Source organism: Corvus kubaryi, unplaced genomic scaffold (genome assembly GCF_017639235.1).
Source record: "Corvus kubaryi isolate FWS band 111438036 unplaced genomic scaffold, C.kubaryi_AGA036_p1.0 130, whole genome shotgun sequence".
NCBI classification, from domain to species: domain Eukaryota; kingdom Metazoa; phylum Chordata; class Aves; order Passeriformes; family Corvidae; genus Corvus; species Corvus kubaryi.
In genome coordinates, this window is record NW_024580665.1 from 789,967 (window position 1) to 803,364 (window position 13,398).

Below are 13,398 nucleotides of genomic sequence, written 5' to 3' on the forward strand. Positions count from 1 at the left end.
ATTCTACCCACGTCCACATTGTCTAGAAGGGAGGGATAGATAAGGGTCATTTCAACAGTACCAGATCAGATCACCTTGATCTCTGGAGGAAAACAACAGTTTTTCATCCCCACTGCAAATGTCTGTACCACAACCCTCATGAACTGTAAAACCCAAGAGGCACCAGAAGCAGTTTTTCCTGTCCAGGTTTTTTTCTATCCTTTCAGTTCCTATTTCCTCCCATTGTATGAGTGGAAACACAGATTGTTTGCTTTGCCTAATGTCTGTCTGTGTCTGACTGCAGAGCAGTGGGAAAAGAAAATGAAACAAAGGAACAAATTCAATCTCTTTCACAAACACATACTTGAATATCTGCATTTTTTGCAATATCAGTATGTTCACTTGATCATATTACCATCCTCATGCAAAACACAAACCAGTCAAGGCTACTGCATACTTGTATGAGAATGGACTAGGGACTGATCTTTTGGGATATTGAAACCTGCTCCCAAATGGGCCATTCTCACTGTGATCAGCAAGATCAAGCAAAGCACCAAGCTCTTTTGAAAATACCATTCTAGCCATAATACAAAGAGGTTTGTCCTCTACTTATTTGAAATAAGTGGTGTCTGTAGCAGAACATCCCATGTAATCTTCTGCAGCTCCATGCTCATTTGGAGGGAAGCACCCATTCCTGTGGCTTCTCCTTGCTCAGCTAACATGTAGACATGATGTTTTAGATCTCCAACTGCTACTTAAAGTTTCTGAACAATGTGAACAATGTGCAAGAAAGAAGAGCAGGAATACTTCTCCTAGGACACGTAAAACCAGGGTGGCCTGTTAGGGGTGTCAGTGGGAAATTGAGAGCTGCAGCACATAGAGCACCTTGGAGAAACAACCTTCAGCTGCCACACTCGGCATCAATCTGGCTGGGGGTCACAGGGTTACTGGAGGCAGAGCTGCTCCTGGTGAAGGACCAAACTCCCACTGACTTTGATTTGGTCCAATTTCTATCTGGTGATACTTCAGTAGCATCTGAGGGGATGACAGACACTGAAGCTCCAGCTCTCCTCTGTTCAAAAGTCATTCAGGTGCTTGAGTTTAGCAGGAACTGCAAGGCCCCTGAGTGGAAATTGCTGCCAACAAGGAAAGAAAAGCAACATTTTGGGGCCATATGTGGGTCAAGTAACTCAGACAGCAGCACAGTGAATAGGAGGAGAGGTCTGAGAAACAGGTTGTGCAGTGATCCCATTTTCCTCACACTCCACTTATTGGGACATAAAGACTGATTTTGTTGAGCCTAAATACCAGTATTTGCACATGTAACAGCTTCAACAGCCTTGCTTTTCATCCTGGTCTTTGGCATTTGTCACACCCCTTCACATTTGTTGAAACACTCTCAAGTTTCCAGCCTCGGACCCCCATCAGGGCTTGCTAACCCTGTCAGGGGCACAGAGACTCTGCAAACACAGGTGGCTTTTCTTTTCCCGTGCAAGTTCTGGCTTAGGAGCACTGCGCTGGTGAGGTGTTCAGGACAGCACAGGGCAGTAGGGATGCAGGGCAGTGGAGATATGGGGTATTTGAAGCCCCAGGGCTCCTCTTTTTTTGAACAGGAGGGTTGGAACACCCCTGGCACAGAGCCAGTCCCACAGAGCACTTGGGAGCCCAGTGGTGATTTATGACAGCAAAGGTCTGCTGCACCGGAAGTTTATTTATCCAGAAAAATAAACAATTTCAGGAAAGTCTCAGCCTTTGGAAAGCTCTCACTCTGCAGGACAGGGGTTGCTGAGAAGCTAAGTCTGGGGTGAGATACAAATCCCTCCACCCCAGTGAATTTTTGCTGCCTGACTCATATTCATCCATTTACAGAAATACAGGGTGCTAGAGAAAACCTGTTCATAGCACATCTCTGCTGGATAAGGTCGCAAGCAGCTAAATGCGTCCTGCCAGCCCCATCCTGATGCAAGGAAGTCAGGGCTGGACTGCAGGAGGTCAGCTGATGGGTGGCCAGATTTTTGGAGCAAGAATCCCTCACAGGAAGGTTTTTTGGCTCACCATCGCTACAAAGCTATGAAGGATAAGCCGCACACAGGAATTACAAACCTCATGTTAGGAGAAGTAAACTTTTACCTTTTTAAGTAATGTAGCTTTATTAGCCTCCTATCCCACATAAACACAACCTTGTGTACACATTAAGCTCTTAGCAATTATATCACTGAATTTTTAAAGATCCTTCAGCATTCTTGTGAACAGCAACTGTAATGTAGTTGAATTTTCTTTTGCATATAATACAGAACATGGACAAGGCTTTGCGCAGGTTAAAACTGTGTTGTTAGGTTTTTTAAAAAAGGCTTTGAGGCAGGCAGGGTACACAGCTGCAAGTTCCAGCCTAAATGATGACAGAGCTACAACAACCTTAAGGGTGATTTCCTTCTCCATTCCAATTCTGCTGGTGTTTTTCTCACACAGATCGCAATACCATGCAGGTATGCACCTCTGCAGATGCCTGTGTACAGCACACACAGTATAGGACAGCCTGGTACTAAAAACTGGCATTAACAGGGTTTCTCTTACAGTCTCAGAGTCTTGCTTTCAGCATTTCTTGGCCAATACACTCCCTATGACTGTTCACCTGAGGTGAATCCTGAAATCAAAAACTCTGCTGACTAATACCATCAAATTCAGAAGATCTGAGGTTTGCTTTTGGAAAGGTCATATTCTTTACACACACACCAAAGTCTTTGCAGGGCATTTAACTGAGGGAAGAAAAAAGAGCATCTACTCTCAGTGTCCTTTCATTTGGCTCTATCTGGTGAATCCTCTCCAAAAATTAAAAGGGAGTTAATGAACACAATTAGTCTGTGAAAAAACACAATACTCCAGATTTCTGAATGATTTCTGTAAGAGATGAGCTACATGGCACTGATCTCACAGCAGTAGTCAATTCCCATTTCCTTCCAAAATCCTATTGGCCAGATGGTCCACAAAACTCAAGGGAAAATTACTTAAATGTTTGGAAGGGCTTTCAACATTAAGTTAGTCTCCAAAATGAAACTAGACTACCCTTCTAATTAGTCTTACAAGTGAAGTATACCTTGCTTTTCCAATGAATTTAAAACAGAGAGGCGATTCCAAGTTCAAAACAAAAAAACCCCTGAATTAATGAAGAGCCTTGGTGTTATTTTTTTCTAAACTGATGTAATCAGCTTTGTACAGCAGAAGCCTGGCTGGCAAAGGTTCTCTCAAGCAAACTACAGGTCAGATGCACAGTAATAGTTCCTGAACAGCTACAAGCAGTTACTGTTCAATGCTGTATCTTCTCAATTTCTGTATTACTTATAGAGATTGAAGTCAATCACAGCAGGAGAGAAATGAACAGTGAGCTCTTGAGAGGAAGAAAGAAAGAAATACCCCTGGAGAACAACTTCAAGAAAATGGCTAAACACACATTACAGCTGAAGAACCGCAGAGCCTTAAGCAATGCAGCTCAGCATAATTACCAGCACACATGAAGAAAAAGCAGCAATGAATCACTGGAAGAATAGGTCACAAGAGGTACCAATAGTTTCCTGAAATTAACCACTGAACAGCCTTATTGGATTTTCAAACTCTCATCTCTTTGTCTTGCCCTGTTTAAACAAGCCAAGTTCATTTTGTACAGGGCAAGATGAAGCAGTGAACTACACAGTGAACTGTGTGTGGGTGAAACAACACCAGAGTCCCAGCACATGCTGGGGACCCCCTGCCCTCCTCCCATGCACTGCTGGCTGCACCTCCCAGAGGTTCCCTGCAGCACTTCTCACCAACAGCTGATCATGAATTGTCCCAACACTAAGGTTCTCACACACACTTCTGGCTCCACTGATGTCAACCAGACAATCTTAATGATTCTATATCCAAAGGAATTTCTGCTGTTGAGTTCATTAGATCTGAATTTGTCTCTATAAAGAGTCAAATTTCTCAAACAAAACAAACCTCACTTTACAATGAAAAAACAAAGTGTATTTTCAATGGTTTCTCTGTTGGAAAAGGTGCAATTGCACAGATCCTCTCAGGTTTGAGCCAGCACTTGTGAGGCAAGCAATAAACCTAAGCCACTGCTGCATTGTGTCCACTTGTGTAAAAGCATCTCTGACAAGCAACTGCAGGGCTGCCACCCAAAGTTCACAGCTGACAGGAAGTGAGGCTCACCATAAAACTACAAATAAAGACCAGATGGAAACAGAGAACACTCACTACTCTGACTCACACATTCACATTCACAGGCATAGGGATTCGACGGGATTGCCCTCACTCAGGATTTGTCAGCTGGTGTGTCACATGAAGCTTTCACATGCAGCAATGGGAAACTGTGAACTTCTTACATACCAAATACAACAGGGCCCAGGTACTACAGACAAAAGGGCATGCACAGAAACAAATATAGAAATATTCAAAACTGAAACACTGAAATCCCCTGGCCTAGCCCAAGGTACCACAAATGTCAGTGAAGCTGCACCAGAACCCTTCTCATGATTGAGTCTCAAAGCCATTTTCCAAGCTCTGAACTCTGTGTGCTTCCTTTACCTTGTAACAGCAATAGCCTGTCCAACCAGCTGCATCACATCTACAGCGGCTGTCAAGAAAGACAAAATCAAAACAGCAAAACAACCTCAACATTCCACAAGGCATCCAGCTAATGCCAGCAACTTGCTGGCTTACATCTATAATATGAACTTTAAAAACAAGCATTTCTGCTTTAACATCTAGTACTCACTTTAAAAATTTACTTTAAAAGTTTAACCATCCACAAGTTTCCAAAAAGCTTCCTTTTGCAGCTCCTTTGCATATTCCATCATCTACATCCAGATGCCAATATACACCACCAAGAGCTCATTGCTGCTTTGGATAAATATGGTATTACATGCCAGAGGAAAATTCTGCAGGATCAACTAAAACTCTACAGCATTGCCAATGCACAAATTTAAGTAACAGAAATTTAAATAATTAGGACTCTATTTACAACAGAAGTGTCATTAAAAAAAAATCAAATTGCATATGAAAACACACCAGAAAAGCCATCTCCCAAGTGCTTTGTATTGCCTTCTACCTTTTGAACCTTCAGCTTCAGGGGAGCACATGAGATTGCAGGAACTTGCACTACCAAAGCCAGAAGCTCAGCCAGGTTTTTTTAAGAAAACAGAGTGTATGGGATTGCACTGCTCTGGCATCCAATCATGTTTTAACCAGTTAGCTCATTCCAACCAAATCTGACATCTCCAAGATGATTCTATTCCTGCGTGCTTTGTGCAAATCAGAGGAGACAAACTCCTTTCCTCCTTGCACCACAGAGGCCTACAGAAAATACCTATTTTTGACATGTTTGCACAAAGAAAATAACCTATTACATTCAGTAACAGCAGAGTAACAGAAAAACAAATACCTAACAAGAAGAGGTTCTGAAATTAGTCACTGAGTGACCTTTAGGGACTGGCTCCCCTGCACTGATTCTGATTTGCCATTTACTCTGTAATCAAATGAGTGCAAGGTGAGCACAAAGCACCATCATGCCACTGTTAGCACTTTACATCCTCTCTGAATAGGTCAAACAAATAACATCATGTGCAAAGGACTGCATAAAAACAAGGTTTCATATAATCATTTCTAAAGACCTGGGTTGCACACATGGCTTAACCCAGTTTAATTAGAAATATTGTTTCCAGCTCCATTTTGTTAAGTGTGGACATGCTCAGTGGCCTGAATCAGGTTGGTTTGTCATTTCCCTTTCACCGATCCAGCCACACCAGTCATCAAAACACACATCTTTTGCATAACTCCATTTCTGTCCACTTTCACAGTGGCTTTAATAGAACAAGATTCCTGCTCAATTCTCTGAAAATTTGTTTACTTCTGTTACCAGCTCTTTCTTTTTAAAAGAATTTATTTTAGAAAAGCCAGCAATTAACATTGATGACAAAGCTGACTAGAGTAATTTAACACTCACATGTCTCATGATCCAATGAGAACATGGGTTTTGTCACTAACTGGGACAGTAAATGCTGCCCACAGCCAGGGGTGGGTCCAGCTAGTGGTTTTGCCCTCACTGCACTGATATGTGAGAACACAATTTTGTGGCAAGGCATCAACCTCCTACCTGCTAAAGCTTCCTCTTGTTTTCATCAAGGAAAAAAAAAAAAAAAAAAAGAAACTATTTTCTGTCATACCTCAAGAGAGCTGCTTTACCACCAGGTCCAGGCACACACCCAGCACCCACAGACCTACCTGAAGTACGCTGGCTGGGACCGCAAAACCTCAGCAGCACATCTGCAGAAATGCATGGCTGCACCGAAAGCAAACACAGTATGGGCGAGAATAACAAAAAAACTAAACTGTGAAGTCCTCTGTGTCATCTCCTGTATTGCAAACACTGCTTGCTAATAAAGGGTCCTTCACAAACATGGATGTCCTCTTTGGCAGGCAGGACAGGAACCAAATGTTGCTTATCAGATCACAACCAACTCATGGAATACACCTAGAGAACTTCACAGTCATCACCCTGCCCCAGGGTGAGGGAGAATGCAGAGGCAGCAGCTTCCCCATTTCTCTTTCTGATCATGCTCCCAATTCTATAAGGAGAAATCAAAATACATCATGCAATCTCTGGGGACTTTTCACATCACACAATGGCTTTTCACAGCTCAGACAACAGGGCACTGTACGATGACATTCATGCTACTTGCCTGGCAATAAAGGAAGCCAGAAAGGAAAAAAAACCCACTGCTGGTATATGCTCACCTAATCTAAAGGAGCAACCCCTCCAGAAGATCAGACAGCATTAACACCAGAGGATTCAACCAGACAGGCTCCCCATTAAGAACCACAATTTATAGACCACAGTGTCATCTCCAGCCCAAACTTCACTGGCACCTACAATCCCTGTCCAGCCCTGGTGCGGCTCAGCACTGCCTCCATCCCAGCAGAGGTGCCTGAAGCCTCCCAGCCACACCTGACAGTTGAACTAGAAGGGTATCTCCACATGATAAAGAATTACTCCATTTTAATATTAGCAACTTTGAAAGGGAGAGGTCTGCCAGAACTCCGTAATCTAAATGCAGGATACAGCAACCACAAAAGCTTAGCCATAAGCAGGTATTTCATATGCTCACTATGACATTCAAAACCCATCTGTGTGATAGACACAGCAAGTGCCGTGCAGGCTCCAACCATCACCCAGCACTGCTAAGGCCATTTTCTTTCATTCCTCGTCAGGGAACTGTGACTTTGGCAGACGTAAGAAGCCAAATGACATTATAAGGCCTGACCGGGAGCTTGCTGTGACTCTTTGAAAAGCCTCACGAAGGAAGTAGGCGCTTTGCAAATATGGGCAGAAACCTGAGCATTCACACAATGTCTGTACATGCTGACTCCCCTGCCAGCATGAAAATAATGTAACTCCATCATGCAAGGCAGGGACACAGGCCATGTAAAGTCTTCCAACAGGTGGGTACCTAGAAACTAACATAATGTAAAGAACGGAAGAGGGGAACATAGGAAAGGATGAGTCCCAAATCCTCTCTGTTCTTTATTCTCCAACTTGTGCTATCGGAGACCTGAGTTTCCAGTCCTTGTATTGTGTATTCCTCTACTCATAAGAGTTGACTGAATTTTTCCAAGCGTCCCAGAGAAAGTTAGTGCATCTCTCTATTCCTTCATCCCTTTTCCATTTTCAGGCACATTTTTGGAGAGCAGGCTACCATACATTCATCTTCTCCACACGCAAGTCCTTTTTCTGCCAGGGAAACTGTCCCAGCTGGGCATCCAGCAATCTGCACATGCACTCCCAGCCACCAGCATGTGAGCCAGGAGCTCAAATGCCTTTGGGAAATGTCAGACCTGCTTAGGCTTATCTGCACATGCACAAAAAGCCCAGTCTACCCTCAGTGCACCACATTCACTGGCTCGAACCCCTTCCATGACATCCAAGCCATCCCAGGCTTCGCTGGGTTCACTGGACACCCCTACTCCTTGACTCCCATTGTGCCTGCCTGCAAAACTTGGCCATCCTCCACTGGGAGGGATGACAAAGCACAGCCCAGTGTCTCTGGAAACAAACCACCCTTCATCTCAAAGGGATGCCAAAGCAGGAATGGTCTGGTGCCCACCAGTCATGCACTGGTGCTGCCTGTCCTCTTCTGCAGGGCAAAACACAGGAAAACTGGAAGGCCCCACCACAGTAGTCTGATTTTCAAAGCATGAGGGATAACGCTGACCCACAACTCCTAACTTTACCCTCTAATAGTAATAAAAGGTAAGCAGATACCTACTGATATGATTTGGCTTTTGGAGGCAGAATGTTTGCAAGAAGCCTGTTATGATAAATATTTCATGTTAGACTGCAAAAAACAAATATTAAAGCAAAAGTATTTTTCTAGCTCTTTCCTTTTTCCATATAACAAGACAACATAATGAACAATCTGTGTAAATAATACATTTGAGAATCCATTATCTAAGTCATATGCATGTTTATTTCATTATGGTTTTGTTGCATATTTTAGTATAATTGTTCACAGGTTTAAAGCCAAGAGTAAAACAGAAGTAGACAAATCTACTGCAACAGAAATAATTAGTAAACTGGTTACTCTTTTGTTATTTTTAAATACTGGGGAAATGCCTTGCTAAAATTCAGCATACTAAATAAGAAAGATATCTACATTTTACTGAACTTGAGCAATTTTCTTTTCAGAAGGCCACCACACATTTCTCTTACGTCCTATTACTCTAAATGTTTCCACTTTTAACAATGGAGATACAAGAAAAAATTGCATTAAAAAAGCTCATATCAGATATAGCAACTGCACAGCCAGAAAATGGAATTCAGTAAATTCCAGTATTCAGTAAACACCAACAAAATGTCAGTGTTTTGCCAATTGGTCTCGCTTTTGTTTGCAAACACTCCCCTCAGAATAGAAAGTCAGAATAATTCACATTAATATTCACATTTCTTTTTGTCATGTCAAATCATTTCAGTATGGCTATACCTTTTTCTCCCAATCTATTAAACATCCTGCTGAATTTAAATGTATGTTCAAATGAAGCAAATTAAATGTAATGTTTTGACATTTCTGAAGCAAAGTTTGAAAACAAAAGCCAACTCATTTCTTGACATTTTCCCACTACGGTTTCACTTGAACCCATGTTTGGATTCAAGTGAAACTGTTTTCAAACAGCATGTTGTTCAGTAAGTGGCTGCTAATCAATTTTCACAAATCACCTCCATAAGCACACTAATTCCTCCTAACCACAACCCCAAGATGCTTCACAAAAACAAGGGCTGCCTCCATTTTAACAGCTACACTCATATGAAGAGCTCCATTTCCAGCAAATTCATGGTTTTTAACTATGATGGGAAGTAGAGGCAAGAAGAGAAGCAAGCTCTCCCAAGCCACAGCTGTCCACATCAGCCCCTCTCTTATCTTTATGAAAAAGTGCATTTTTCACACACTGGGAACGCTTAAAGGCACTGCCCCACACCACACCCCAGCTAATACACAGGAGCTAAAAACCTTATTTATGCAGGACACTGAAAAGGCCACAGTTTGCTACAAAGTGTGTCTTCTGGACTGCTCACTTGTAAGATCCCAGAAGTAACTAAAATTTAGTATTTTCAAGGGTAGGAAGTAGGGGATGGGGAAGAAATGGCCTTTGAAAAGGTGCTTCTAAAGTAAATCTTGAAAACCTTTCAGGAATCCCACAAGGTCAGTAGGTTACAAGGGTAGACTTATAATACACAAAAACTTTGAAAAGTAAAAAGTATACTACAAACAGCTGAAGAATAGTTGCTTATTCAATTTTAGGAAACCAACTGATTCGTTGTTCATTATGCTTTACCAGCTGCAGCCCAAAGGTACCAAAGAAGGACTTTGAAAAAAACATACATGTACTCTTCAGGACATTAAAGCAGACTTGGAAAGTACAATTCATAAGGAGCTGTAAGAATCAGAGACACGGTGACATGTCCTCACCAGGCTCCAAAATCCTGCAGTTCATTGTGAAAAAGGTAGTTACTAAAGCTAATCTGCCACGGGAATCAGCTCAAACATCTATAAACAACACAGTAGATTTTCTGCTGTTTAAAACTAAGTAATATCCTCTCATTCATTCATTAACAGTCACAGCTCATTACATGTCTGGGAGGTGTTCTGGACTGCAAATGGGCCACTACAAGTCTTCCCCTAGTTCCACAAATTTATATATTGTATACAATGCAAACACTTCTGAGTAGGTCAGATATTGCAAAACTCAGACCCATGAAGCACTGGTCACTCTGGTGTGTATCTGCACATTGGCATGATTCTGGATGCTACTGAGCAGCCAGGATTACTGAAATCAATGTCACTAGTGAGGTGCTTAAAGCACAGCAAAGTGCTCGAGCAGGGAATTAAGAGCTTGAACTATTTCCTACTACGCTCATATTACCACTAGCGCATTTTTAGCATATTCTCTTACCTTCAAAATAGCATGACCCAGTGACAAAATCTGAAGTGTTATGCAACATGAGCTCAAAATGACAACGCTTTTTGATGAAAATGCATTGTACTCTCCCACATGGACTTTTAGGTCCAAAACATGGAGGACCTGAAAGCAGCAGGCCTGCCTACAAATTATTTGCAAGGATTTTACTACTCTCTAATAGCTGATATGGCACATCTAATTGTTGTACTTTGCTCTGTTCAGTCAGAGTCTTTATGGTATAGAGGCACTCCACAGCTGAGAGGTTTTTTCCACAACCTTACTCTTCTATTTTTGATAAACTAGTCTGACTCCCAAGAATCTTAATTGAGTTTCTCTGAAATATTCACTAATTAGAACCAGGACTTCACAATTTCCTAATTAATTTTGCATGTTTGATCCATTATTTTAAAATTCAGTGCTGAATACAGTTTGGCACTGCCATAGGCAAATAGGCAGGGAAGCCAAGATTAAAAAAAACCCAAACACAATGCCACAACCCTAAAAAACCCCAGCACAAAAATGCTCCTTGCTCTGACAACTGAATACACACAATAAACTATTTTTTTTTCAAATAAAAGTAATTTTTTTTTGTATCCTCCAAGTTAGTAATTCACACTCTAATAGGCTGGGTTGATAGTAGGTATGCCTTGAACTCAAAACGAGATAGTAAAAGACCTCTGGGAACACATGGTCCCACCTTCTGTTAAAAGCAGGGACTTAGGTTACATTAACCAAGACAGTGTCAAACAGCCTTGGATATTTCCAGCAAGAGTGACTCCACAACCACCATGAGAAATCTATTCCAGTGATGACTCATTCTCATGGCACAGAATTTTTTTCTTACATCCAAATGGAACTTTCTCTTAGCAACCTATTTGCCCTGTGCACCTCCTATACAAACCATCATTGAAGCACTTGAAAACTGTGACTAGACTGCCCTCAGCCTTCCCTTCCCGAGGCTGAAAAAATCCAGTTCCTTTAGCCTTTCTTTCTTCAACCCACTAAATGGTTTGGTTGCCTTTTGTTGAACCCTCTCTGGTTTCTCAATGTCTCTCTGGAATTGAGGGAGCAAAGATGGGACACAGTATTTAGGTGTGGCCTAACAAGAGCATTGTATCTCATGATTCGCTCGGTAGGCTCTTGCTGATGCAGTCCAAGGCACAGGTTGCCCTCCTTGTATCAAGGGTGCCAATTCCACACCCGTTCTGATGGGGGAGGAAAAGGCCGATCATGGTGTGGAAGCAGTAAGAGAGGCATGGAGACATTTATGGGAGCGTATTTAGGAGTTGCAGACAACTGAGTGAAAAGGAAGAAACACACTTAGTAGCATGCAGACTTCAAGGGTCTTATTAAAAATTGGAGGCCTGAAGAAGTTCAACACTAAAACCCCAAGCCACGCCTCTCTAGTGTATTACTGGTATTGCAGCCCTACACGCTTCAGTTTTCAAGGCAATCCATTCATAAGCACAACAGCATTTTAGATCTTGTTACAATGGCAGCAGTGCACATTAAGTTCAGACTTATTCCTGAGAGAGATCCCTGTGGCTGGGAGCAGCAGACAATCCCCGTTATTTGTTTGCACTAGAGAACCAAGGATCTGTGCAATGAGCTGCTGACTCCATCCCATGCACTGTGGCAGTGCCTTTACACACTGTTGCTTCCTGTAATTAACTAGTTTTTCATGTGGACAAGATAATCAGCTGTTCTACCAAAAACTGAAATAAAGCAAATGGATAGACAAACAAGCACTTTTAGCAACTGCTAGCGAAACAGAGTAGCATTTTATCATTTCTATAGAGTACAACTGATTTCCCTCCTTGACTCATCAAACTCTCAGTCCTTGAAGACTAAGATTAGCTTGAAAACTCTTAACTGACCACAAATGACAACAAAACAACCTGAGATTACGTGTCATTTTTAACGTCTCTGCGGCACTTTGGAGACTCTGAAATTGCCTTTCAGCCCCAAAGACACATTCTTTGGAAAGTGGCGACTTCTGACTCACCCACAGAAGGGATGGTTTTGAAGTTTTCAGCTTATACACATTCACCATCTGGATTATATTGAATGTAATTGTAATCTTTCTTACATTTAACCTTCTAGGTGCTACCATTAATTAAGGTTTTCAATACTGTCCACGGATTGTGACACTCCATAACTTAGCATGGTCTGGTGATTCTTTCCACACACTAGCCAGTCTCAAAAAGCACCATGTTGCTTCCCCCCACCACTCCCAACTCAATTACATCAGCCAGTTGTTCAGTGAAATAGAATATGAAGATCTTAACAGACTTTCAAATTAACATAAACTGAAATGTCATATTCATGTTTTGCTGCACTCCTGCCACTCTACATCAACAGCAAAGTAATTCATAACTCATGTCAGCAACTGAAGCACGATTCAATGCCAAGAAGAAACTGTGTTAAAAAAAACCCCAATCAATCAAAACCCCATACACTTCCTTACTCTCACCTGTTTCCTTTTTGTCCTAGAGTCTTACATGACCACATAGAAATAAAATATTAGCTATGCAGAGTCACTACAGGAAGGCAGGGCGGCTTCCACACCTGCTAAGCCTCAGCAACAGCACTGCTGCTTCTTCAGCAGCTGCATTACTGGGAAACCATGTCTTCCCTCTTGACTCTCATAGTTCCAAACCAGAGCGCCTCTCTCAAGTTCCCTGTGTCCTCAGACTCCATTAAAGATACAACCATTTTGCACACACAGCAGCTGCAAATCTGTCAGGGTTTATCATCAGGCTCCAAGATCATATGCCAAAAAACATCAGCCCCTGGAACTATCCAAAGACAGTGGCCTCCCTTTCCCTAGGCCACCGAAAAATGCCAAGCCCAGAAGGCTAATCCACATCACTAAAACAAAGGAAGACAAAAGCCCCAATCAGGTGCCTCTAGACATCAGAAAACAAG

At 42.1% G+C, this 13,398-nt stretch overlaps 1 protein-coding gene across 5 annotated transcripts in view; it reads right to left on the reverse strand.

The window, feature by feature from the left end:
- Positions 1–13,398, reverse strand: part of NRK (Nik related kinase) — a 90,787-nt gene that overhangs the window by 68,528 nt on the left and 8,861 nt on the right. For 4 of the 5 annotated variants that reach the window (XM_042027742.1, XM_042027758.1, XM_042027734.1 and 1 more), the window contains exon 3: positions 8,283–8,324. The exons of the other annotated variant lie outside the window; for it this stretch is intronic. In XM_042027742.1, coding sequence (XP_041883676.1) covers positions 8,283–8,324 — 42 coding nt within the window. The remainder of the gene's footprint in view (positions 1–8,282; positions 8,325–13,398) is intronic. 5 annotated transcript variants of the gene reach the window in all.